The sequence below is a fragment of the Fringilla coelebs genome, assembly GCF_963513975.1.
Source record: "Fringilla coelebs genome assembly, chromosome: 23".
Lineage (NCBI taxonomy): Eukaryota > Metazoa > Chordata > Aves > Passeriformes > Fringillidae > Fringilla > Fringilla coelebs.
In genome coordinates, this window is record NC_140049.1 from 2840223 (window position 1) to 2865163 (window position 24941).

Sequence of the window (24941 nt, forward strand, 5' to 3'; positions counted from 1 at the left end):
AACACAGGGAAATAAACTCATCCTCTCTTCAAACTTACAGTCTCTGTATATTTTATTTTAAATAAATTTGCTTTTAATAAAAGCAGAAAAAATAGATATATTTTTTAAATAGGTTTTTTTCCTTTTTTTTTTTCTTCTTCTTTTTTTGGGTTTTTTTTTGTTTTGTTTTGTTTTGTTTTTTCGTTTCCTTCCCCCTCTGATAAATTGGCAAAGAATCTTTTCATTTTTGCTGGCGGCGCCAACAAATCCTACAGAGAAGAGAGGGAGCTCGGCACGAGCTTTTTTCCCGGGAAAAGAAGAGGAAAACCAAATATAGATATATATTATAAATGTAGAATTTCCATCAAACATATATTAAGGCATGTAAATAGCAAAATAAAGGGCCAGCTTTATGAGCTAAAGGGACAGAGGGAGCGGGCTCCAGGGATCCTACAAGTATTGCTAAGTTGGGATTGGGATGCAGGGAGGTCCCGGGGGTTTGGGATGGGGCCAGGAGGGATGGATGGGATTTGGGGTCGGAGATTTGGGGTTTGGGATCCAGCTCCTGGCCCCTGCCGTGCTCGCATCCTTCCAGGGATTCTGCTTCCTCCCCAACCTCCGGGATGATAAAGAAAAGGGGGGATTTGCTACAGGAAATCCGAACCGCTGGAAGGGGCTGGAGAGCCGCGGGAAGGGATTTTTGGAGGGTGACAGCGGGTCCCCAGGTGACACCTCTGTCCCCAAACCCCTCCTCAGCACCGTCCCCACCCTCCAGGGGGGGTCCCTGCCGACCCCACAGCTCTGTTATCCCACCTGGCACCCCAATTCCCTGCTCTGCCCCCCATCCCTGCCGCTCCGTGCTTGGAGCACCCTGGGCACCTCCGTGTCCCCTCAGTGCCACCTCCATCCGTCCTGTCCCCTCTTCCTCCAGCTGAGCCACGGATGGTGACACAGACAGGTTCCAAAATCGGGCTCAGAGCTCAGGGGGGGACACGGCGCCCGAGGAGCCGAGGGGGAGCATCCAGGTCCCGCTGGGAGGGGAGGTGGCAGCACCATCCGGGGTGGGGACAGGCAGGTCCCCACCCCAAGAGCCCCTTCACGGACCTTGGGGGCCGTCCTGGGAGTCCTGTGCTCGCCGTGGGGCTGGTGGCCACTGTCACAGCTGTGTCCCTGTTGCCACTGTCACAGCTGTCTGGGTGTGTCCCCGTGGCCGCTGTCACAGCTGTCTGGGTGTGTCCCTGCGGCCACTGACAGCCCTGGGGGCTCCTTGGGGACAATCCCAGTCCCCGCCTGTCTCCTTGTGGCGGGGCTGCCGTCGGTGCCACCTCTCCCGCTGGTGTCGCCGCCGGAGGGAGGGAAGGGGGGTCCGGGAGAACCGAGGACGGTGGCGAGAGGCTCGGTGTCACCTCAGGATGGGGACTAAAACGTGGCCCCGTGGAACTTGATGGCGCCGGCAGCAGCCAGGGCTTGAGCTGGGTGGGGGGACAGGACAGAGGGGCTGAGCCGGGGGGGCTCCACCCCGTGCCCACCCCCCATGGGAAACGCGGCTGGGATTTGGCTCCAAGGAGCCGGGGGAGGCCGGGACCCCCCCCCCACCTTTTCCCCCTTTGGCCTCGGGGGCTCGGCTTTGGGGGGGTACACGGTCCATGGAGGAGCCGGGGCTGACGTGGCAGCGAGGGGATGGAGGGGATGACGTCAGAGAGAAGAGGTGCTTACGTCACAGGCTCACACCCGCATGAGGTGGCTGCTGTCGGCCCGGGGCGGCTCGGACGAGAGGGGGTTGGCCGGTGGAGTCGGGGAGGCTGGGGAGGTGGGAGGGCTGGGGGTAGCGCACTGAGCTGGAAACGAGAAAGGGGAGAGCGGGGTGAAGGACGCGGGAGAGGGGAGGGGACAGCGAGCAGGGGACAGCGGAGGGGACAGCGAGCAGGGGACAGAGGAGGGGACAGAGGAGGGGACAGCGAGGAGGGGACAGCGAGGAGGGGACAGAGGAGGGGACAGCGAGGAGGGGACAGCGAGGAGGGGACAGAGGAGGGGACAGCGAGGAGGGGACAGCGCGGAGGGGACAGCGGAGGGGACAGCGGAGGGGACAGCGGAGGGGACAGTGGAGGGGACAGCATGGAGGGCAGGGGCAGGGAGAAAAGAGAAAGGAAAGGGGGGAAGCAAGCGCGGGTTGGGCAGAATCACAGCTGGCAGGACAAGCAGCCACAGCTGGCAGGGCAGAGTCACAGCTGGCAGGACAGACAGCCACAGCTGGCAGGACAGACAGCCACAGCTGGCAGGAAGGACAGAGAGTGACAGCCGGGCACAGCACGCACACGTGAGCTCCCGGCAGGGCTCCTCATGGACAAGGCATGGTGTGGCACCCGGGCACGGTGTGGCACCACGGTCAGCCAGGTACAGGATGTCACCATGCTCACCTGGGCACAGCGTGCCACCACAATCCCCCCCCCGCTCAGCATGAAGCGCCACCATGCACGGCCACAAGGTGCCAGCCCGTGCCACCACAATCCCCCTGGCACGGGGGGACACCACAATTCCCTGGGTGCCACCACAGCCTCCCTGCGTGGGGTGCCACCGTGCTTGCTCAGCCACCTCATGCCATCTCATGCCATCTCATGCCACCCAGGCAGGCACTCCCACCCTCGTGCTGGAAGCTGTGCCCAGCTGGAACAGCTCCTCCACCCCAGGTGGGCAGCTCCAGGTGTGGCAGGCAGGCCCAGGAGCTGTTGGCATCACCTGTGCCCTTGTCCCGAGACTGACCCCTCTCCTGCTCGCTGTGCTGCCAAATCCACACCTGCCCTCACCCCCCTGCCCTCCTGGCACCTCGCTCTGCCAGGGATCTGCAGGCTCTGACCCTCCAAGGCCCCAGGGATCTGCAGGCTCTGACCCTCCAAGGCCCCGTTCCTCACCCGAGAGCATCCGGCCGCGGCGCGAGGCCTCGGCAGCCAGGGCGCAGGAGATCTCGATCCTCTTCTCCTGCTCCTGCAGCTGCACCTCAGGGTCCTGGGGGGTGTCCACCTCCCCCTCGCCCAGGGGGATGACGTTCTGCAGGCTGGGAATGGCACATGGGGTCAGCACCCCTGCCAGGACCCCCGGGATGGGATGGGAGAGGGCCAGTAGGGTCCCCTTGGGATGGGTGGGGAAGGAGTGGAGGTGGGTGGGTGGTCCTGGAATGGCCAGGGAAGGGGTGGAGGTGGGTGGGTGGTCCTGGAATGGCCAGGGAAGGGGTGGAGGTGGGTGGGTGATCCTGGAATGGCCAGGGAAGGGGTTGCAGGTAGGTGGTCAGTTCTGCTCAGGATGGACAGGAAAGGGGTACAGCTGGGGGTGGTCAGTGGCCCTCAGGATGACCCCTGGCACGGCTGGCATGGGCACTGCAGCCTCACCTGGATTTGGCAATGAGAGTCTTGATCCTTTCCACCTTCTTCTGCTTCTCCTTCATCTCCTCGGGGCTGAGGGGCGATTCCGGCTCCAGCTCCACGTAGCGCTCGGGGATCAGGACTTTGTCCGGCGTGGACAGCTGGGGACAGACGGACGAGCTGAGGAGGCACCCTGTGCCGGACACCGGGGACTCCAGCCCCCACTGCTGCCCCCCAAACGCCACCCAGACACTGCTGCCACCCTGGGGACACTCGGGGACGTGGCGTGCTCACCTCCTTGTTGATGTCCACGTCGTAGTGCTGCGGCTCCAGCTCCATCTTCCTCAGCCGGGCGATCTCCTCCTGCGGCGTCTCGTACACCTTGCCGGGCTCGTCGGAGCGCAGCGCGGCCTCCAGGTCCGAGATGTCCACCTCGTGGATGCTGCGGTGCCGCCGCACCTGCGGGGGACCGCGTCCCGCTCAGCGTCCCCACGGGGTGGCGCCTTGTCGCCTGTGCCACCCCGCGGCGTCCCCGCCGCTCGCTCCGCCGGGCTCAGGGACTCACCACCTTGTAGGACGAGGGGGTTTTGGTGCCGGGGGCGTCGGGCTGGGGGCTGGGGAGGGGCTGCGGGCCGGGGAGCTGCAGGCTGCGCCGCTTCTCCTTCATGGAGCCGCTCTGGTGGCGCTTCATGCGGTCGATCTGCTCCTCCACGCTCATCTTCACCTTGGTCTCCGTGGCGAACACGGCGCTCTTGGGTCTCTCCTGGGGACAGTGCAGCCGCACGGTCACCCGCTGGTGGCCGGTCACATCCTCCCAGTGCCACCCCCCTCTGCCCTGAGCCGCTGGGATGTCTGTGACTCCCGGGATGTGGCTCCGGGATGTGGCTCCGGGATGCCACTCCGGGATGCCACTCCGGGATGTGGCTCCCGGGATGTCGCTCCAGGATGTCACTCCGGGATGTGGCTCCCGGGATGTCATTCCGGGATGCCACTCCGGGATGTGGCTCCCGGGATGTCTGTGACTCCAGGAATGTCACTCCGGGATGTCTGTGACTCCCGGGATGCCACTCCGGGATGCCATTCCGGGATGTCGCTCCCGGGATGTCACTCCCAGCAGCGGGAAAGGTGCCGGGTTCCCCCTGGGGGTCTCCAGGAGTCGGATGGTGACACGTGGAGCCACACTCCTGTCCCCAGGCTGCAGCAGGGCCCCCTCGGCCCCCCCAGCCCCCCGGCCCAGCCGTACCCGGGAGCCGAGCCCGTTGGCCAGGCCGTTCCTCCTGGGCACCGCCTCCTCCTCCGCCGGAGACTTGGTCCTGGGCGGGACGATTCCCACTGCGGGGACACCACGACACCGGGATGAGCCCTCGGGGACCCGGGGCAGGGTCCCAGCGCCACCCCCGGGTGTCCCCAGCGCCGTACCCTTGTTGAGAGCCGCTTGTTTGTCGCCGTCGTGCTCCGGGCGGGGCTGCGGGAGCCCCTCGGGCGCGGGGCCGGGCGGGCTGGGCTGGGGCGGCTCCTTCCTGCTCTGCTCCGAGCCTGGTTTGGGCTGTGCAGGGGGAAAAGGTCCCCAGTGAGCCCCGGTCCTGCCCAGGGGACACACTCTGCCTGGGGACACCCGCTGCTCTTGGGGTGACAGATCAGGGACACACAGGGGACACCCACTGCTCTTGGGGTGACAGAGAGACCATGGACACATGGACAGGGGACACCCGCTGCTCTTGGGGTGACAGACCATGGACAGGGGACACCCACTGCTCTTGGGGTGACAGATCAGGGACACACAGGGGACACCTGCTGCTCTTGGGGTGACAGATCAGGGACACATGGACAGGGGACACCTGCTGCTCTTGGGGTGACAGATCAGGGACACACGGACAGGGCACCTGCTGCTCTTGGGGTGACAGATCAGGGACACACAGACAGGGGACACCTGCTGCTCTTGGGGTGACAGACCAGGGACACAAAGGTGACACCCACTGCTCTTGGGGTGACAGACCAGGGACACACGGACAGCTTTGTTGCTCCAGCTGCTCTTGGGGTGACAGCCAGACCATGGTCACGCTCCATGGACACACGGACAGCGGCCAGGTGGGACCAGAGCACCCCAAAATTGTGGGGAGAGGAGCCGAGGGGGCTCTGCTCCTGTCCCTGCTGTGTCCCCTCCTGGCAGGGCTGGACACCCACCGCTGTCCCCACAATGAAGGACAGGGTGACAATGCCTGCACAGCCTCCAGGAGCTGGGGACAGGGACATCCTGGCTCCGTGCTGGCCTCCTGCTGCACCCCATGCCCGTGGGGTCACACAGGGGCAGGAGAGCCAACCAAGGGACATTTTTGGGGTCCTTCCCCTCTTGCATCTCACAAGAACTGCTGGGGTGACAGAGGGGTGTGACAACAGGCCCAGCAGCCCTGTGTGTCCCCTAAATTCACCCTGACACCCCTGGATGACGCAGCCACCACTGTGCCACCTGCACTGGCACCGTGCCCCTTCCCAGCTCGGCACAGCCACTGCTTTTCCACGGTCACACATGCCCAGCCCTGGCTGCAAGGACACTCGTGTCACCTCTGACTCGTGTCACACATCCCCACCCCTGGCTGTGAGCACACTCGTGTCACCTCTGTCCCCACACACGCCCGAGGTGTCACCAGGAGTTCCCAAATCCAGGTTTGCCCCGGAGCTGGGGGCTCGGAGCCTGCCAGCGCCACACGGTGACAAGGACAGTGACAGAGGCAGAGCAAAGCAGAGGGGACAACCAGGGACAACCTCCCCAGGAGGAGGAGGAGGATGATGAGGAGGAGGGGACAATCCCTGCCCTGAGCACAGGGCGTGGCGACCTGCTGGGGGTGTGGCAGGGCCGGACACAGAGCTGTCCCCGCACCAAGTGCCACCTCCACGCTGTCCCTGCGGATTCGGGGCGGGCAGCTCCGGCTCCTGCCTCATCCCAGCCACGAGGAGGAGGAGGAGGAAGGAGACGGCAGGGTTCGGTACCTGTCCCCGCTTGGCCTCTGCCGGGTGCCAGGAAGGGGAGGCGGGGTAGGGCCAGAGGCGGCTCTCGCTGGGGAGCGGAGGAACGGCCGGAGGAGACTCCAGGGGCACGTAGGACTTGGGGAGGGGAGGTCGAGGCGGGCCCGGTTCCTGGGGCGGGCGGAGCGGGAGGCGTGAGAGCAGAGAAGGAAGAGAGAGTTAGAAAAAGAGAGAGAGAAACGCGGCGGGAGCGTCCTGGAGGAAGGGATGGAGGAGAGGGAGGGGGTGCCTCTCGGTGTGCCACATCCTGCTGCTTGTCCCCAAGGCCAGGCAGGGCTCGGGGCTGTCTGAGTGAAGGGTGCTTGGCAGCTCTTGGCGGCACTGGTGTCACCTCTGTGCCACTAGGAGGGGTTGGGGAGTCCCCAAATTCTGCCCTAAATGAATGTGCTGTGCGTGAAGGTGGCACCAGCCCCGGGTGAGGGCGCTCAGCGCGGCCGTGGTGGCACCAGGAGCTGCTCCTGGAGCTGAGCAACTCCCACCCCTCCAGACACACAGCCCTGCAAGGACCCCAAAGCCACCAGGTGACACCAGGACCCATCTGTGTCACCCAAACGGTGCCCCCAGGCAGAGCCACGAGGGGAGGCAGCTCTGTGGCCGGGCCCAGCAGGCCACCATCCCCCCTGGTGACAAAGAGGGGACACTCAGGGTCACTGACCTCGCCAGGGCCGGGCTTGGTGGGCGATCCCTGGGAGCCGGAGATGAGGGAGAAGGGGCTCAGGGGGCTGGTGAGGCTGGCAGAGCTCAGGGGGCTGGCAGGGCTGTTGGAGCTGTACGTGCCCGAGGGGCCCAGGGCCGCTGCGGAGGAACGAAATAATTCCAGATAATTCAAGATAATTATAAGATAACAATTAAGGGCTGAGCAGGAGCCCATTGGGGATAGCCCCTGCAGGGCCAGCCCCCCTCACCTCTGTGCTTGGCCGTGTCGGTGCCTCGGGAGGGGTTGTTCTTCCTCAGCCCCTCCATCACGTCCTGGATCCGCCAGATCTCCCTCTGGATCTGCCGGTTGAGCATCTCGTTCTGGACGGGGGAGAGGCAGAGCTCAGAGGGGTCCTGGGGGCACCGGTGCCAACCCCAAACCGGGCAGAGCCCGGCCCCAAACCCAGCCCCGGGAGCTGAACCGACACATCCAGGGCTTTATCCTGCTGGAATCCCTGGATCTGCTCCCCAGGACCCACCAGGGCTGGGGGCACTCTGGGCTGACCCCCTCCATGGCACCCAAAGCTGGGCGTGAGGGCTGGGCATGGAGAACCCCCAGAGCGGGGGACAGGGGGGATTTCATCTTCATGGGGACCCCAGGGGTGGCAGGGGACATGGGTGTCCATGTTAGGGGTGGCAGGGGACACTCTGACCTGGATGTGCAGGTTAAAAGTGACAGGGGACACTCTCACCTGGATGTCCAGGTTAAAAGTGACAGGGGACACACACACCTGGATGTCCAGGTTAAAAGTGACAGGGGACACTCTCACCTGGATGTCCAGGTTAAAAGTGACAGGGGACACTCACACCTGGATGTCCAGGTTAAAAGTGACAGGTGACCCTCTCACCTGGATGTCCAGGTTCAGGGGTGACAGGTGACCCTCTCACCTGGATGTCCAGGTTCAGGGGTGACAGGTGACCCTCACACCTGGATGTCCAGGTTCAGGGGTGACAGGTGACCCTCACACCTGGATGTCCAGGTTCAGGGGTGACAGGGGACACTCACACCTGGATGTCCAGGTTCAGGGGTGACAGGTGACCCTCTCACCTGGATGTCCAGGTTCAGCTGCTCCCACAGGTCATCGTGCAGGGTGGACACCTCGCTCTCCAGGCTCTCATACTCGGCCGTGCTGTTTGCCAGGGCCTGAGGGGACAGGGAGGGGATCAGGGGGGTCTTTGGCACCCAGCACAGCCCCCCGAGCTGGGGAGGGGGTGGCAGCAGAGGGGACAAGCTCTGAGGTGCCCGGGGCACAGCAGAGACAGAACCAGGAGCTGAGGTGGCACCTGGGGGGTGCCAAATTCGCTTTGTCCCCAGGGAGGGACTTTGGTCCCCAGGCAGCCAAGGGGAATTCCCTGCTCTTTTCCCAGCCAGGAAGGGACAGAAGGGACAAAAGGGACCTGAATCCCACTGGTTACCGTGCTGGCCTGGGACAGCTCCACACGGATGTTGATGAGCTGGTTCTGCAGCGATTCCTTCTTGTGCAGCAGCTTCTCCGGGTAGGCGGGCTGGCTCCCGAACATCTCCAGCTCCTGGTGCGTCCCCATCAGGGCACTCTCCAGGCTCTCCTGCGGGGACAGGCAGAGCCACGAGGTTCTGGCTGCTCCACAGCACACCAGGAGTCTCCCCCAGCTCAGAAATGTCCCCAAGCTGTGGCTGCCACATCCCTGGAAGTGTCCAAAGCCAGGTTGGAGAAGCTGGGATAGCGGCTCAGGGGTGGGACAAGAGGTTTTTAATGTCCCTTCAAGCCTGGGGTGGCAGGGGACCTGCTCACATGGTTCAGGGGTGGCTGGGGACACACACACACCTGGATGTCCAAGTTCAGGGTGACATTGGGACACCCTCACCTGGACATCCATGTTATGGGTGATAGGGGACACACACACCTGGATGTCCAGGTTTAATAGGTGGCATGGGGACACCCTCACCTGAATGTCCAGGTTCAGGGTGACAGGGGACACACACACCTGGACGTCCAGGTTCAGGGTGACAGGGGACACACACACCTGGATGCCCAGGTTCAGGGTGACAGGTGATCCTCTCACCTGGATGTCCAGGTTCAGGGTGACAGGTGACACACACACACCTGGACATCCAGGTTCAGGGTGACAGGGGACACACTCACACCTGGACGTCCAGGTTCAACCCAAACCCTCCCATGGTGACGTCACTTCCTGACCACGCAGGTGCCACCACCAGGTCCCCATGGGGCCACCTGAGGTGCCACTAGGTACCTTCTCAGCCCGGAGCTGCTGCACCAGCCTCTCCTGCTCCCGCAGCACCTTGTTCTGCTCGCAGAGCTTCCCCAGCAGCTTCTGCGCCAGGGGGGAAGAGAAAAGGAGGAAGAGGATGAGCAGGGTGAGAATCCCACTGGGATGCAGCCAGGACTGATGGGATTGATGGGATTTATGGCCTTGGGTGGGGGGGGTTTGTTTCCATTACAGGGACTTTGGGGTGACACGGGACAAACTGGGAGATGGGGCGAGACCAGAACTCAGGGGAAGGTTCATCCTTGAGGGGCACAAAGTGACCGGCCTGCGGGGACAGGGGACACAGAGAGGGGACAGGACGGGCTCTTACATCGGTGTCCTGCTCGCTGATCTTGTAGGAGTGCAGGGTGTCCCTGTAGGGCTCCGGGAACGGCGTCACCTGCAAGCAGAGCGCGGGGTGAGCGCGGCTCTCCGCGGGACGCCCAGGGAAGGGGAGGCGGCTCCCGGCCCCCTCCGCCCTCCCTGCCAGCCGGGAAAAGGAGGCGCTGGATGCTCCCCATCAGCCGGGAGTCACTGGGATGAAGCCACAACCTCTCCCTGCCCATTCCCAGCGGGAGCGGCGGAGGGAAAAGCTCCGCTCGCTGCGGAGTTTGGAGGAGCTGCCTCGTGAATCATTAACCAGCACCATTCCAGCGGCGGGGAAAACAAAGGCAGCGAGATTGAGCTGTAATTCCACCTCGGAGGAGTGGGAGCACCGATAAAGCAGCAGCAGGGCCTGTTTACCCCCGCCCGGCTCCTCCGTGAGTCATTTTCCTTTCCTGGAAATCTCAATTACTAATGGGACCTTCGGCAATTAACTGCCTCGCGGAGCCGGAGATGAAAGGCAGCAGATAGGCAGGAGGGGATGGTTATTGCTAGAAAGCAGAGAGGGCGCTTTGGAGCCATTGAAAACTCCGGGATGATGCAAATGGATCCGGATCTGGGAAATGCCCGCGGGGCTGGAGGCAGAGCCGGCCGGATCGGGATGAGGCGGCCTCCGGGCAGGGAGCCCGGCCAGCCGGAGGAGCATCCCGGGAGCTCCTGATTCACCCTCCAGCACATCCCTGCTGGCAGCAGATGCAAACAGGCGCCGTTTTTGTTGGAAAATCCCATCCAGGAAGGGCCCAGGGCAGCAAAACCCGGGGTGGGTGGCACCGGAGAGGCTCAAGCCGTGTGACACTGCAGGGATGTCCCAGTGCTGGGGACAGGAACCTCCAGTGGAGGGGAAAGGCCGTTCCCTGTCCCTGTTTCAGGAATTATTCCGTTGGTTTAAGAGCTGCATTCCTGTCACCCCACAACTTCTCCTTCAGAAACAAGGACGAGCCAAGCCCTGCGTGTCCGGGGGTGGCTCCGTCCGAGAGTCCCTGGGGTGGCTCCATCCCCAAGAATCCCCAGGGTGGCTCTGTCCCCAAGGGTCCCTGGGGGATGGCTCTGTCCGAGAGTCCCCGGGAAAGCTCTGAGAGTCCCCGGGAAAGCTCCGTCCCCAGGAATCTCCAGGAAAGCTCCGAGAGTCCCCAGGAAAGCTCCATCCCCAAGAATCCCCGGGACAGCTCCGTCCCCAAGGGTCCCCAAGGGCACCTCCGTCCCCAGGGGCAGCTCCGTGCCCACCTCGCGCTGCCAGCACGAGGATTTGCCGGCTTGGAATGGCTCATGGATGGATTAGCAAAGCCTGGGATGGAGCAGCGCCTCCCCCGAGAGCGAGAGCGGGATGCGCCGGATGCCGCGGCTGCTGCGTGAGTGGCGATGGCGGGAGGTGACCCCGGGGTGGCAGGAGGTGACGCCGGGTGGCGCGGGGGTGGCCGGCACGGCCGCCAGGCACGAGCCATGCGGGGCCTGGTGGCCGGAGCCTTACTTGCATGTAGAGCTGGGCCCTAGGGGAGGAGGTCTCCACCATCCTGTTCACCATAGTGATGAGGGTCTCGCTCTCGCTCATCTGCGGCACACAGGGAAGGAAAGGGCACAGGTCAGCGGAGACACGCGCCTGTGCCAGTGGTCACCGGTCCGGGAGCCCTCAGGATGCAAAATGCCACCTCCTGAGGTGGCCCAGGGGCTCCAGCTGCGGCCCCGTGCTGCTGTTGCTCCTTTTAGTGGGCTTTTTTGGGGGAAAACACGGATAAAACAGAGCCAGCTCAGAGCACACGGCACAGACGGACACGAGCTCGGACAGGGACGGCAGCGGCGTGGCCCGGCACACAGACGGACACACGGACAGGCCCTGGCACTGCCCCATAGCCCCGTGCCCCACCTCCCCTGCTGGGTGCTGGGGAGGTGACTGACAGCTGGGGTTGGGGACAGCAGCGTCCCCTTTTCCATGTGGCACCGGGAATGGCACATCCCTGCTGCCAGGCACGGTCTGCGCCACTCCACGGGGACAGGACTGTCCCCAAGCAGCGCTGCACAGCCAGTGGTGGCCAAAAATAAAAGCCACTCAAGCCACCAGCACTGGAACTCCACCCAGCTCATCCCAGAGCCCCCAGCCCCGAGCTGGACATCCCAGGGAAGCTGAAATCCCAAAGGTGACAACGCTTTGTCACCAAAGCCAGGCCCAAACCCCGCTGGGGCTGGGGCTGCAGCCGTGGGCGAGGAAGGAGAGAGCGAACAGAGCAGGAGGACGTTTGAAAAGAGGCCCCTGACAGCGTCACTCCGAATTAACCTCTCCAGATGCCGCTGCCGGAGGAGGAGGAGGAGATGCCAAACCTTTTTAGGGAGCGTTTTAAAGAGCCGCGGAGAGGCTGCGGCGCTGCCGGCGGCTGCGAGGGGGCGGCGCGGGGAGCTTTTATTGCAGCGGGAGCTCCTGGCCCCGCTCCAAGGCGGACACGGATCCCGGCCACGGGAGGTTTGCAGCCAAATGGGATCGGGCAGGCAGAGGCTCCCTCCGTGCCAGCCCGGCTGCGGCTCCTGCGCCCGGCTGAGGCTTCAGACGCTGCCCGGATGCGGCACTGGGGGCTCTCCCCGGCTGGATCCCCCTCCCCACGCTCCTGGGATGGAGTCAGTGGAGTTTTCCTCCAAAAATCGCTGGCAGAATCTGGGTTTTCCTCCAAAAACGCTGCACAAAATCGTGGTTTTCCTTCCAGCGTTTTCCTCAAATAAAAAGCCCTGGCAAAAGGTTTCCTCCAAAAACCACTGGTGAAATCAGTTTTCCTCCAAAAACTACTGGCAAATCCAGGATTTTCCTACAAAACCCCTGGCAAAATCAAGGTTTTCCTCCAAGATTTTCCTCCAAAAACCACTGTCAAAATCAAGGTTTTCCTCCAAGATTTTCCTCCAAAAACCACTGGCAAAATCAAGATTTTCCTCAATAAACCCCATTCAAAATCAAGGCTTTCCTCCAAAAACTCCATTCAAAATGAGGTTTTCCCTCCAAAATCCACTTGCAAAAACAAGATTTTCCTCCAAAAACCTCTCCAGAACCACCTGGTGCCCACCTGCACCAAAACCTTTCACCCCCGAGGGGCCACCACATCACCACGGCCACTGTCCCCACTGGTCACCTGCCACCCCAGGCACGGGGGACACCTTGGGCAAAGGATGCCAGCCTTGGGGACATCACGGCACCGCGCAGGTGCCCAGCACCAACCTGGGGAGTTCCAGAGCCGCCGCACCCCCTCAGCTCCAGGACAACACCCACAACGTGCCCCAAAACCCCCAAAACTCCCCCCAAAAAACCCACACAGAGGTTTGAGGAGGGGGTGTGACTTTTCTGCAGAGCGATGAGCGGCCCTACGGATGCGCAGGATGGAAGAAGCCAAACTAAAACCGAAAAATAAAAGACAACTGGTGCCGCTGGGATGCTGCTGGGATGCCAGTGAGGATGGATGGCAGCAGGGGACAGGGACACGGGGCACATGGGAGAAGCAGCCGGCAAGGTGAGGCTGGCAGCCAGCTCCGCCTACCTGCTGGTCCAAATATTCTAGGTTTCTTTGCAACTGAAGGTCTAAAAGTTCATCCTACCAGGAGCCAGCAGGCAAGAAACGAGCAGCAGAACACACAAAAGAAGAAGCAAAGCAGTTAGGGGGGAGCCTATGGAATGGCCCCCGGGCCGGGAATGCTGCCGGGAATGCTGCTGGGAATGCGCCCTGCGGACCCCTGGGCAGCTGATTTCTTATTTTGTCTTTTTATTTCTAGGGAGACCCTGCCTCCGGCTGCGGGGATGGATGGGCGGCATGGGTGAAATTCAGGCTTCTCCCTCCTCTGGCGGTCCCGTCCCAGGGTTTTGGGATCTGTGGGGACCTCCTGGTGTCACCCCCCAGCTGCGGGAGGGGACAGGAGGCAGGAGAAGAAAGCAGCTGTGGCCAGATGTGAGGAAGCAGAGCGGGAGAGGTTTTGGGGAGTGCTGGACTCAGCCAGGGACCACCCTGGGGGTCCGAGGGTGTCCCACTGCTACAGAGGGACCTTCCCACGTGGATTCCTTCAGGAATGGCCGGGAGGGAGCGGAGACACCAATGAAAGGCCCCCAGCTCTGCACTGGTTCCTCCTTGGCCCCCTGAGTGAGGACCCCCCCAAACTGCCCCGTGTCCCCACGGTGGGGTCTGTGCCCCCCCTGTCACAGGGTCACCCCCAGGGGACAGCAGGTACGTACCATTTTGTCGTGGATGGTGGGGGATGCTGGGAAGTGGTACGGGTACACCCCGGCCGGGACGGGCCGCCTGTCACCCAGGTAATCGTACTGCAGAGAGAGGGGACCCCACCCCAAAATCAGGGACACGGGACAGGAGGAGAAAGCACAGGACAGGGCAGGAGAGGGACAGTGCTCCCTGCTTGGGAGCACTTCTTGGGCTCCTAAAAGTTTTCCTCCAAAAACTACTGGCAAATACAGGGTTTTCCCCCAAAACCCCCTGGCAAAATCAGGCGTTTCCTCCAATGTTTTCCTCCAAAACCATGGCAAAATCATGGTTTTCCTCTAAAAATTCCACATAATTTCCTCTAAAAACACTATATCCCGTGGATCCCATCCCATGGATCCCATCCCATCCCACAGATCCCATCCCAACCCATGGATCCCATGCCACAGATCCCATCCCATCCCATCCCATGGATCCCATCCCATCCCATGGATCCCATCCCAACCCACGGATTCCATCCCATCCCATGGATCCCATTCCATTCCATGGATCCCATCCCATGGATCTCATCCCATCCCATGGATCCCATCCCATCCCATGGATCCCATCCCATCCCATGGATCCCATCCCATCCCACGGATCCCATCCAACAAACACAACCAGGGAACCTTTGCCGGACGCCAACAAAGATCCCAACCCCCCCTCTGCCACAAGCCACGGGCTCGGCGCCACTTTGTGCCCAGGCTGTGCGCACAGAGGGGACACAACCGGGACACGGCCACACCCCTGCCCCACCTCCCCGCCCCGCAGGTGCCCCACCTTGGGCGAGCTGATGGATCTGCGCATCACGAAGGTGGCGGGGTCGGCGTAAATCTCCTCCCCGCGGGGCGGCAGCCGCTCGAAGCGGGCGCTGGGCGAGCGCACAGGCGAGTAAACCCTGGCGCGGCCGTAGGAGCCCTGGCTGGGCGAGCGCGGCACCGAGCGCGAGCGCGGCTGCAGCGACATCCTCCGCAGCGAGCCCGAGGCCGCCTCCACCTCGTCCAGGTAGCTCGGCGGCCGGGCGGGCGCCGGCAGCCACAGCGGGACGTCCTGGCGGCCGAAGGCGGGGTGGAAGGGACCCCCGTTGCGGAAGGAGGGGCGTTTGTCCTCCAGCGCCCACGGGGGGCTGACGCGGTCGAAGGCGGGCATGGAGCAGATGCTGTCGGGGCGCACGCCCGGCGGGTAGTACTGGTACTCCTCGGGGTACTGCGGCGAGTAGGGCGAGTAATAATCGGGCACCCGGCGGGACACGGGGTAAAACCTGCTGGGGCTGGAGAGGGGGAGGGAGAGAGAGAGGTGAGAGCCGGGCTGGAGGTGGGCAAGGACAGCAGGAATGCTGGATGGGTGTCATTTGTCCTGCCTGGGATTCCAGGCTCATCGAATTCCTCCTGCCAGGGGCTCCGTGGGAGCTCCCGCTCATGGAATTCCTCATTTCTGGGGTCTCATGATGGTCTCTTCTTCTTGTGTCCCTTCTGCAGGGATGCTGAGGTGGCTCCCTCATCCCAGAGATCCTCTGGTGGTTTGCTGTCCTTGTATCCCTCCTCCAAAGGCCTCTGCGGCGGCTTCTCCATCCTGGTCTCCCTCCTCCCAGAGACCCCCCTTTACAACCCACCCTCCCCAGCTTTTTGGGATGTCCTATACCCAGCTCTGAGCTGGCACGGGGAGAGAAAGAAAAAAGGAGAGAAAACCGAGATTTCCCAACCCCCAGGAGGCCACAAAGCAGAAGGGAAGGGGCAGATCATTCCCAGAGGGACCAACCCCGGATCAAAGCAGCATCCTGGCGCTCCCTCACCTGCGCAGCTCCTCGGGGGCCGCGGTGGCGCGGCGCGAGTTCACCCACTGCTGCAGCTGCGTCATGGAGCTCTTGCGCTGCGCCACCTTCTCGGGGTGGGACCTGGGGGCGACGCCCCGGCGCTGAGCCCCGCTCTCGCCGTCGCCCGCCGGGGGGAAGGCGGTGCTGCCGGGCCGGCTGGGCGAGGGGTACGGCCACCCGTTGGGCTGAGCCGGCCGCTCGGCGCTGGCCGGCCCCCGCGGCCCCTCGGGGTAGGGACTGCCCGGCTCCGAGGGCGGCTCCTGCCCGCCCAGCCCGTTGGCTTTGGCCAGAGGCTCCTTCTTGCCGTCCGCCCGCTCCGACGGCTTCCGCTCCATCTTCTCCGAGCCGCGGCCGTCGCCCTCCCCGCGGGTCTTGGCGTCGGGCTCGGCCTTGGGGTGCTCGCGGTGCGCGGTGTTGCAGTGGTGGTGGTGGTGGTGTTTGCTGGGGGGGATGTTCTCAGAGTCCGGCTTCTCGTGCCTGGGGGTGCCAAGACGCCACAGAGGGGTCACAGAGGGCTGGCAGTGCACCCTGGGGTGGCCGGTGATGCTCTGTCCCTCGCTCAGCCTTGTGGGGTCATCGCTCCCCCACTCTCCAGAGTGTCCCTTACACCCCAAAATGTCCCCAGGCATGGAGGGCACTGTGTCCCCAGGAGGGCCAGACAGCGTGGTGGCACTGCACAAGGACAGCACCGTGTCCCCAGGAGGGCTGGGCAGCATGGTGGCACTGGGCAAGGACAGCACCGTGTCCCCAGGAGGGCTGGGCAGTGTGGTGGCACTGGGCAAGGACAGCACCGTGGTGGCACTGGGCAAGGATAGCACCGTGTCCCCAGGAGGGCCAGGCAGTGATGTGACACTGCACAAGGACAGCACCATGCCCCCAGGAGGGCTGGGCAGCATGGTGGCACTGGGCAAGGACAGCACCATGGTGGCACTGGGCAAGGACAGCACCGTGTCCCCAAGAGGGCTGGGCAGTGATGTGACATTGCACAAGGACAGCACCATGTCCCCAGGAGGGCTGGGCAGCGCGGTGGCACTGCGCAAGGACAGCACCGTGGTGGCACTGGGCAAGGACAGCACCGTGGTGGCACTGCACAAGGACAGCACCGTGTCCCCAGGAGGGCTGGGCAGTGATGTGACACTGCACAGGGACAGCACCGTGTCCCCAGGAGGGCTGGGCAGTGATGTGGCACTGCACAGGGACAGCACCGTGGTGGCACTGCACAAGGACAGCACCGTGTCCCCAGGAGGGCTGGGCAGTGCGGTGGCACTGCACAGGGACAGCAGCGTGTCCCCAGGCGGGCCGGGCAGCGCGGTGGCTCTGACCTCTGGCTCGGCGGGATCTGCACGCGGGCGGCCTCGCCCATGGCCTGGATCCAGGACTCCTGCTCCTCCGTGTTCTCGGCGCTGAAGAAGTAGGTGCGGATGCCGGCGTGCTCGGCCTGGGGAGACAGGGACTGCCCGTTACCCGCCGGCAGCTCCTCCACCCAGCACACCGTCACCTGTGGGGGCACAGAACGGGGAGGGAGACACAGACAGGGGGTGAGAGCTCTGCTTCCAGCCTGGCGCCCCATCCCGCTGCTCCAGGGGCTGCCAGCAGCGCTGCTTCCCCTCCCTGTGCGGGGGGAAAGCTCTGCAGGCCCCTCACAGCGGGGTTTTATCCCCTCTGGAGTCCATCCTAGGGATTTTTTTGGGATTTGCCCCCACCCTCCAAGAGGAGCAGCGCCCCAATATTGGGGTGGCAAAGGGCCCCAGCAAGAGCGGCAGCACCGGAGGAGCATCGTCCATGCAGGGTGAGGGGGAAGGTGGTTTCTCGGCCCAGGAAATATTTTAGGAGGAAAAGGTTCAGTTTTGATCCGAGGTGTTGGTGCTCGTTCTCCGCCCAGAACGTGCTGGAAGGAGCCTTTATTTGAGAGCCTTTCTGAAGCTTCCACCTTCCCCCTGCGGAAAGGGGTGGGGGAAAGCGAGGAGGAAGAAAAGGGAGGAAGCGGAGTTCTCCTCCTGAAAGAACTTCAAGGGTTCAATCTCTTAAAAAAAAAAATAAAAAAAGAACTAAAACAAATACAGAAAAATTAAGTCGGATTAAACCCCTCCCTTGAGTTTCCATCCTCCCCAGAGCATGCAGCCACCGTGCCCAGCTGGGGTCGCCTCCTGAGCCCCCCCATGCAGTTCTGGAAGCTCTGCAGGCAGAGGAAGAGGGGAAATGGAAGGGATCCATCCCTGGGATTAGCGGGAGCGGGGAGCAGAGCGAGCCCGGGGGTCCCTCAGCCTCTGCATGCACCACAAACACGAGAAGGTGGAACACTACCTAGGTGGTGGTGGCTGGGTGCTGGCGTGGTGGTGGCACCAAGAAACCCCTCCTGTCCTGGCATCCTCACCCGCCGAGGGAGGAGGAGGAGGAGGAGGAAACACAGACACGGGGTCAGTGGGAGTGGGGTGGGAACCCCTCTGCCCTCCCCTGGGTGAAACTGTTCTCTCAAACCCTGGAGCTGCTGGGCTCGGGGTGTGGGCAGCAGCTTTGAGAGGTTTTCCCTCATCAGTGTCAGGGAGCAGGGATTTCACAGAACCGTGGAATTAGTGAGGCTGGAAAATCCCTGTGGGATCACTGAGTGCCAGCTGTGCCCGATCCCCACCCTGAGCACTCAGTGCCACCTCCAGGGATGGGCACTCCAAACCCACCTGGGCAGCCCCTTCCAGCCCTTTCCATCAGCAAATTCCTGCTGATGTCCAACCTGAGCCTCCCCAGCCCAGCCTGAGGCCGTTCCCTCTCCTCCTGTCCCCGTTCCCTGGGATAAGATCCCAAATCCCCCCCGGCTGTCCCCTCCTGGCAGGGAGTTGTGCAGAGCCAGAAATTCCCCCTCAGCCTCCTTTGCTCCAGGCTGAGCCCCTTCCCAGCTCCCTCAGGACTCTCCAGACCCTTCCCAGCTCCCTCAGGATTCTCCAAATCCTTTCCAGATTTCTCCAAACCCTTCCCAGCTCCCTCAGGACTCTCCAGACCCTTCCCTGGACATCCCCAGGTCACAGAAGGTGACACCAGTATGGGCACAGACACAGGGCAGACCCCATGCCATCCCTCCCTGCTAAACCCCGCTCAGCTGAGCCTAAATTCAGGTTTAAGGGGGGGCAGCTCCACAAATCCCTCCTTTAGACTGGGAATAACTCAGGAGTGCCCTGTGGGGAGCCCAGCCCCAGCTCTGGACACGGGGAGGGCACACTGGTGTCAACAAGGGAGTGTCACAGTGACCCGTGAGCAGCTGGGCTGGGGACGGTGCCCGGTGATGCCAAAGGTGCCAAGAAGCGCCAGGGAAGCTCAGACCCTGCCAGGGATGGATGTGGGGGAGCAGCAGCCACCGTCACCTCTCCCTGCTCCCCTCTCCAGCCCCACAGCAGGCACTGGTGGCAGTTCCCCCCGTGCCGGTGACACTTGCTGGGCAAGTGGCTCCAACGGGGCTGGAATTGGGGACAGCTCCGAGCCCGGCTCTGGGAGCAGCCCCTGGGGGCAGCAGCCGTGGAGAGGGGAAGGCAGGGTGGGGAGAGAGGTGGGAGCACCCAGCAGGGCCCTGCAGAGAGGGGGTGGTGACCTCGGGGACACCGCTGCGTCCCAGATCCAGCCCACGGCGGTCACCGCAGCGCGCTCCATGCCCCGCCACCAAGAAAGCCACCAGAGCAGCGGGGACCCTGCCAGCCTCACCAGTGCCACCCCAGTGCCACCGCAGTGCCACGCTGTCCCCTGGGGGCACTGACCTTGAACGTGTGCTTCCTGCTGATGTTGTCCGAGGGCTGCACGGCGGCCACGCGGAAGCTGAGCAGGGGGATGCTGCCCAGGATGTTCTCCTCCTTCTCGTCTGGTGGGGGGGTGAATCCCGGGGTTACACCCACGGAGGGACCCCCGGCACAGCCCCCACCATACCCCGGCTCCCTCCCACCTGTGGGATCGGCTCCCTGCCTGTTGCTGCTCCCGCAGCTGTGCCAGGCTCACAAACAACCTCCTCAATTATTGATGCGAGCCCGGGAGCTGCCAGGGAGGCGGGGAAAACTCGGGATTAACCCCTGGGCGCGGCAAACACCGGGGAAAAAACAGGGTGGAGCGCGGAAGGAGCCGGGGACTTTGCGCCGGTGGCTCTGGGGCACGCCGGGGGTGGCCCCGAGCTCCGGGGGTGGCCGTACCTTTGTAGTAGAAGAGGCAGCGATCCACCAGCACGAACCAGCGCTTGTTCCACTGCTTCACCCCCGAGCTGGCCTGCGGGAGAGGGGCGGTCAGAGCGTCCCGGGGGCTCCCGCGGCTCTGCGGGGCCGGGAGGGGTGGCAGGGGGAGGTACCTGCTTGTAGAGCCACCCGCTCTTGGTGACGGCAGCGTTGGGGTTCCTCTTCATGGAGTTGGAGCGCTTCCCGAAGGCGATGCCCTTGCGGGATGGGCGCGGAGCCTGCGCGGGGCGAGAGGAGATGCTCAGGGCTCCTTGAGTCCCTGTCCGAGCTGGTGACAGCCGTGCCACGCCACCCCGGGCACTCACCCGGCCTCCAGAGCGCTCCGGGGGCACCTCGGCCACCATGGTGTGGTTGGGGGGCTCGCTGGGGACGGTGGCCGGCCGCTTGCTGCCCGCCTTGCTGGACATGTCCGAGCTGTGTCTGTGACACGAGAGAGCGGGGTCAGCGGCTCTGTGCTCCTGCACCCTGCTGGGGTCGGCCCTACAGCTTTCCCAGCCCTCCCTGGCTCCCCCAGTCCAGCCCAACCCATCCCAGCCCTCCCTGGCTCCCCCAGCCCAGTCCAGCCCAGCCCACCCTGGCTCCCCCAGCATTCCCAGCCCTCCCTGGCTCCCCCAGCCCAGTCTAGCCCAGTCCAGCCCTCCCTGGCTCCCCCAGCCCAGCCCACCCTGGCTCGCCCAGTCCAGCCCAGCCCAACCCAGCCCTCCCTGGCTCCCCCAGCATTCCCAGCCCCCCCTGGCTCCCCCAGCCCAAGGGGATTGGGAGCCCACCTACTTTGGCAAGTCAAGCCTTGAGGTGTCCTCGGGGACCTGTCCCGTCACTGGGTGCAGGAAGGTGTTCCGCCTTTCATTGTGGCTGTGGGGACAGCGATGGGGTGGGTGTTAGGAGTCCCTGTGTCCCCCATGAAGTCCCTGTGTCCCCCATGAAGTCCCTGTGTCACCCACAAAGTCCCTTTGGTGCCACATTTGCTGCTCTGTTGGTTCCACGCCAACATCGGGGTTGGCACCAGGGCTGGCATCCCCTGCCCTGCCCCAAGCACGCTGCTGATCCCAGACCTAGGATCCTTCATGGCATCACAGAACCACAGAATTGTTTAGGTTGGAAAGCCCCCAAGATCACTGAGTTCAGCACCAAATGTGTCCCCAAGTGCCACATCCACTGTGTGGGACACTCCCAGGTGTGGCAAGCGGAGCCTGAGCCCCCCTGGCTGTCAGGGGAGAGCCAGAGGGTCCCCCCTGAGCCTCCTTTTCTCCCTTTCCCAGCTCCCTCAGCCGCTCCAGCCCTTCCCCAGCTCCATCCCCTTCCCTGGGCACTCAAAGATTTCATTCAAGTGCCAAAATCAGGGCTGTGGTGGCCAAGCCGCCCCTCCTGCTGCTGTCACATCCCAGCTGTCACCACTGGCCACACTCACAAGTCACTGCAGCAGCAGCAGCAGCCATGGCCCATCCAGGGCTGTGCCTGCAGCCGTGTCCCCAATGTCACCTCCTCCCCTGGCTGCTCTCGGAGCCATTTCCAAAGCACCTCGAGGCTTCGAGTGGGGTCACCTGGCCAGGGGGGCTGGGCCCCAGACACCATCCCAGGACCCCAAACACCAGCCCAGGACCCCAAACACCAGCCCAGGACCCCTCAGACCCCAGACACCATCCCAGGACCCCTCAGACCCCTAACACCAGCCCAGGATTCCCAAGACAAGCTGTTCTGCTTCCCTGGCACTGGGTGCAGCTGGAGGGATCCCTGGCAGTGCCAGCAGCGGTGTCACAGGGCTGTCCCAGGCTCAGCTGGCACCTTGTGCCACATCCCTGCCCCCTCCCACTGCCAGGCACCCCAGACCTCCCCCTCCCACGCCACTTCCCGGGGGGAAAGGATGAGGTCCAGGGCTCCATCCCAGGAATTCCACACCGGATCTCATCCCCTCCTTCCCGTTCCCGCCGGGCACCGGGACATGGTGCCACCCCTGTGCCAGCAGCCCCAGCACGCCACCAACTCCTCCTGCCAGTCAGCAAAATGGGGGAAATTTGAGCAAAAAAACGCCACTGCCACGACCATGCCATGCCAGCTCTGGAGCTGACACCACTGACACCCCAAAAAGTGCTGCTGCTGCCCCTTGCAGCCCCCACCCCCTGCCAGGCTCCTGATCCCTCTCCGGGGGCACCTTAAAAACCCGGGGGATGTGCATGCACCCCACAACTGAGGGGGTTCGCTCTCCAGACCCCCCCTAGTGCCCGCCTGGTCTGACCAGAGCCGCCCTCAGTGCCCGGCCCGCGCTCCAGCACAGCCGGGGCGGTTCTGCCCCAGGGCTGGAGCTGCTCCCGGCGCGGTTTTGCCCCCGGCGGTGCCTTCGGAGGGGTTCAAATCCCGGGAATTGGGGCAGGTCCCATCCCCGCAGTGACGCTGCCGCGCGGGGAGGGTGCAATGCTGAGAGAGCAGCACCCCGAGAGCGCCAGGCGTGGGAAGTGGGCGCTGCCAGCCCCCACCAGCCCGTCTGGACCCCACGCCGGGGGTGCCCCCATCCCTGCCCACCACCCTGCACCCCACTCTGGGTGTCCCCCCATCCCTGCAGGTCTCTGAACTCTCCCTGCGGGCGGGACACCCCCATTTCGCAGCCCCCTCGGCTCCTCCTGGCACCCCCCGCGCTGCCTCCCCCCACCCCAAACCTGCCCGCGCCCCCAGCCCCCGGGAGGAGCCGAAAGCTCCGGAAAGCAGCGCCCGGCGGCCGCTCCCGGGGCTGCCCCCGCTCCAGAGCCTCGCCAGTGCCCATCGCCTCCCAGCACTGCAATGCAGCAGCCACTGCCCCGATCCACTGCCCGGCCCGGGGGTCCCGCCCCGCCGGCTCCCCGCGGATCCCCCCGGGCTCCCCCAGACCCCTGCGGGCTCCTACCTCACCCTCCGGTCCGCCCGGAACTTCAGCATGGTCCCGGGGGCCCGCCCGGCTCAGCGCCCGCTCCCGGCTCCCGGCATGGCACCGCTCGGGGTGCCCGCTGCCACCACCGCGCGCTGCCGGGGGACAGCGGGGCCACCGGGGCGGCCCCGCGGGGCAGGGGGACGCGGGCGGTGGGCGAGGGCTCTGCCCGTGCTCTGCCAGTCGTGCCAGTCGCCCGCGCCCCGCGCCGGTGGCATTGGCGGTGCCGCCGGCGGCGGTGGCGGAGCTCGGGGGGCTCCGGGGGGCTCCGGGAGCGGCGGGGTTGGGCAGCACCGGTGTGCGGCAGGCGGCGGGGAAGGCGACAGCGGGGACAAACAGCTCCCGCTCGCGTCCCCGCAGAGGAGAGGCGAAGGGCAGCGCGGCACAGCCGCCTCCCCCAGCCCAGGTGCGGAGCCGGGGAGCTGCTGGTGGCAGGGGAAAGGCGACACGGGCGGCTCGGGGGGGTTCGGGGGGGCTCAGAAGGGCTGGTGAGGGGCTCCCGGGCACCCCCAGCCCCGCAGGGCAGCGGGAAGGGCGGGTGTCACAGCCAGGGAAGCAGCCGCGCTGAGCTGAGCTCTGTCGCTGCCCTGGATTCAGTGGCTGCGTCCCTTCCCCCTGCTTGTGTCCCCAAAGCATCCTCGGGTGTCCCCAAACCGTCCCCGGGTGTGTCCCCCTCCTCCTCGCGGCTGTTCCTTCCCCAGGGGACACCGGGAGGAAATCCCGGGGACCGGGATGGGGACAAGCACCAAATGGGGGGGACAGACCCCGCAGGGCATCAGCACCCCCAAAAACCCCGGGGAGCCCTTGGGAACGGGCGAGAGCGGGATTTGGGGTGAGCCACGCTCCGCCCGGACTTTGGGACGAGAATGCAAAACCCTCAGGGCGGGCAGGAAAATCCTTGGGCAGGAGGGAGGGAAGGGATCGCGCCAGGAACGCTCCAAAGAAGGAAGCGCAGCACGGGGAGGCCGCTGGGGCTCCCTCCTGCTCCCGAAAATCCCGGGAGCACCGTGGGACTCTGCCCAGCACCGCATCTTCCTCCCAAAAATCGGAATTGTGCCCCTTTGGGGTGAGCTCAGCGCCAGTGAGCAGCCCAGGGGTGGCACCAGTGGTCCCAGCACATCCCAGAACGTGCCAAGGCTGCGGCACCGACAAAACTGAGTCCAAATGGAACTAAACACAAACTAAACACAAACTAAACACAAACTAAACACAAACTAAACACAAACTGAGCTAAACACAAAGTGAGCTAAACACAAACTGAGCTAAACACAAACTGAACCAAATCCAGACCAAGCTAAACCCAAACCGAACCAAATCCAAACCAAAACAAGTCCAAACCCAAACTAGATCCAGACGAAACCAGATCCAAACAGAACCAAATCCAAACCTAAACCAAATCCAGAATCAAACCAAATCCAAACCAAACCCAAACTGAACCAAATCCAAACGCAAACCAAATCAAGACCAAAACAAATCCAAACCGAACCAAATCCAAACTGAAGCAAATCCAGACCTAAACTGAATCCCAACCCAGACCAAATCCAGACCAAATCAAACCCAAACCAAACCTGAAACAAACCCAAACTAAACCAAATCCCAACCCAAACCAAATCCAGACTAATCCAAACCCAAACCAAATCCCAAACCCGAACCAAATCCAAACCCGAACCAAATCCAAACCCAAACCAAATCCCAAACCTGAACCAAATCCAAACCCGAACCAAATCCAAACCTGAACCAAATCCAAACCTGAACCAAATCCAAACCCAAACCAAATCCAAATCTGAACCAAATCCCAAACTGAACCAAATCCAAACCGAACTGAACCCAAACCCAAACCCAAATAAATCCAAACAAATCCAAACCCAAACCCACCTTTTTAGGGCACTGGGCACACAGGGTGACACACATCCCTGGCCAAACTGCCACCACACCCCCTGTGGGCAGCACCAGCCTCATGCCAGGGTCTGAACCAGTGGCAAACGCCCCAGTGCTGCCTGTCCCCCTGTCCCCCTGTCCCCATGTCCCCACACAGTGATTCACCCACTCCTCCATCACCACCAGCCAAGGACCCAGGGACAAGGTCCCCCAACGGCTGCAGGCGTGTGCCAGCCCTCCTTGGTGACA

At 63.5% G+C, this 24941-nt stretch overlaps 1 protein-coding gene across 1 annotated transcript; it reads right to left on the reverse strand.

Moving 5' to 3' along the window:
• Positions 1-1697: 1697 nt before the first annotated feature.
• Positions 1698-22834, reverse strand: PLEKHA6 (pleckstrin homology domain containing A6). Its single transcript, XM_084220856.1, is given in 24 exon segments — positions 1698-1817; positions 2889-3031; positions 3363-3496; positions 3630-3794; positions 3901-4098; positions 4579-4667; positions 4755-4800; positions 6324-6470; positions 6907-7154; positions 7265-7376; positions 8104-8199; positions 8472-8621; positions 9288-9368; positions 9634-9702; positions 14684-15173; positions 15696-16193; positions 16984-17027; positions 17029-17154; positions 19457-19557; positions 19880-19952; positions 20032-20136; positions 20224-20338; positions 20690-20770; positions 22794-22834. Coding segments are annotated over 24 exon segments (3456 nt in total). The 5' UTR covers positions 22826-22834; the 3' UTR covers positions 1698-1704.
• Between the last annotated feature and the right edge of the window lie 2107 nt (positions 22835-24941).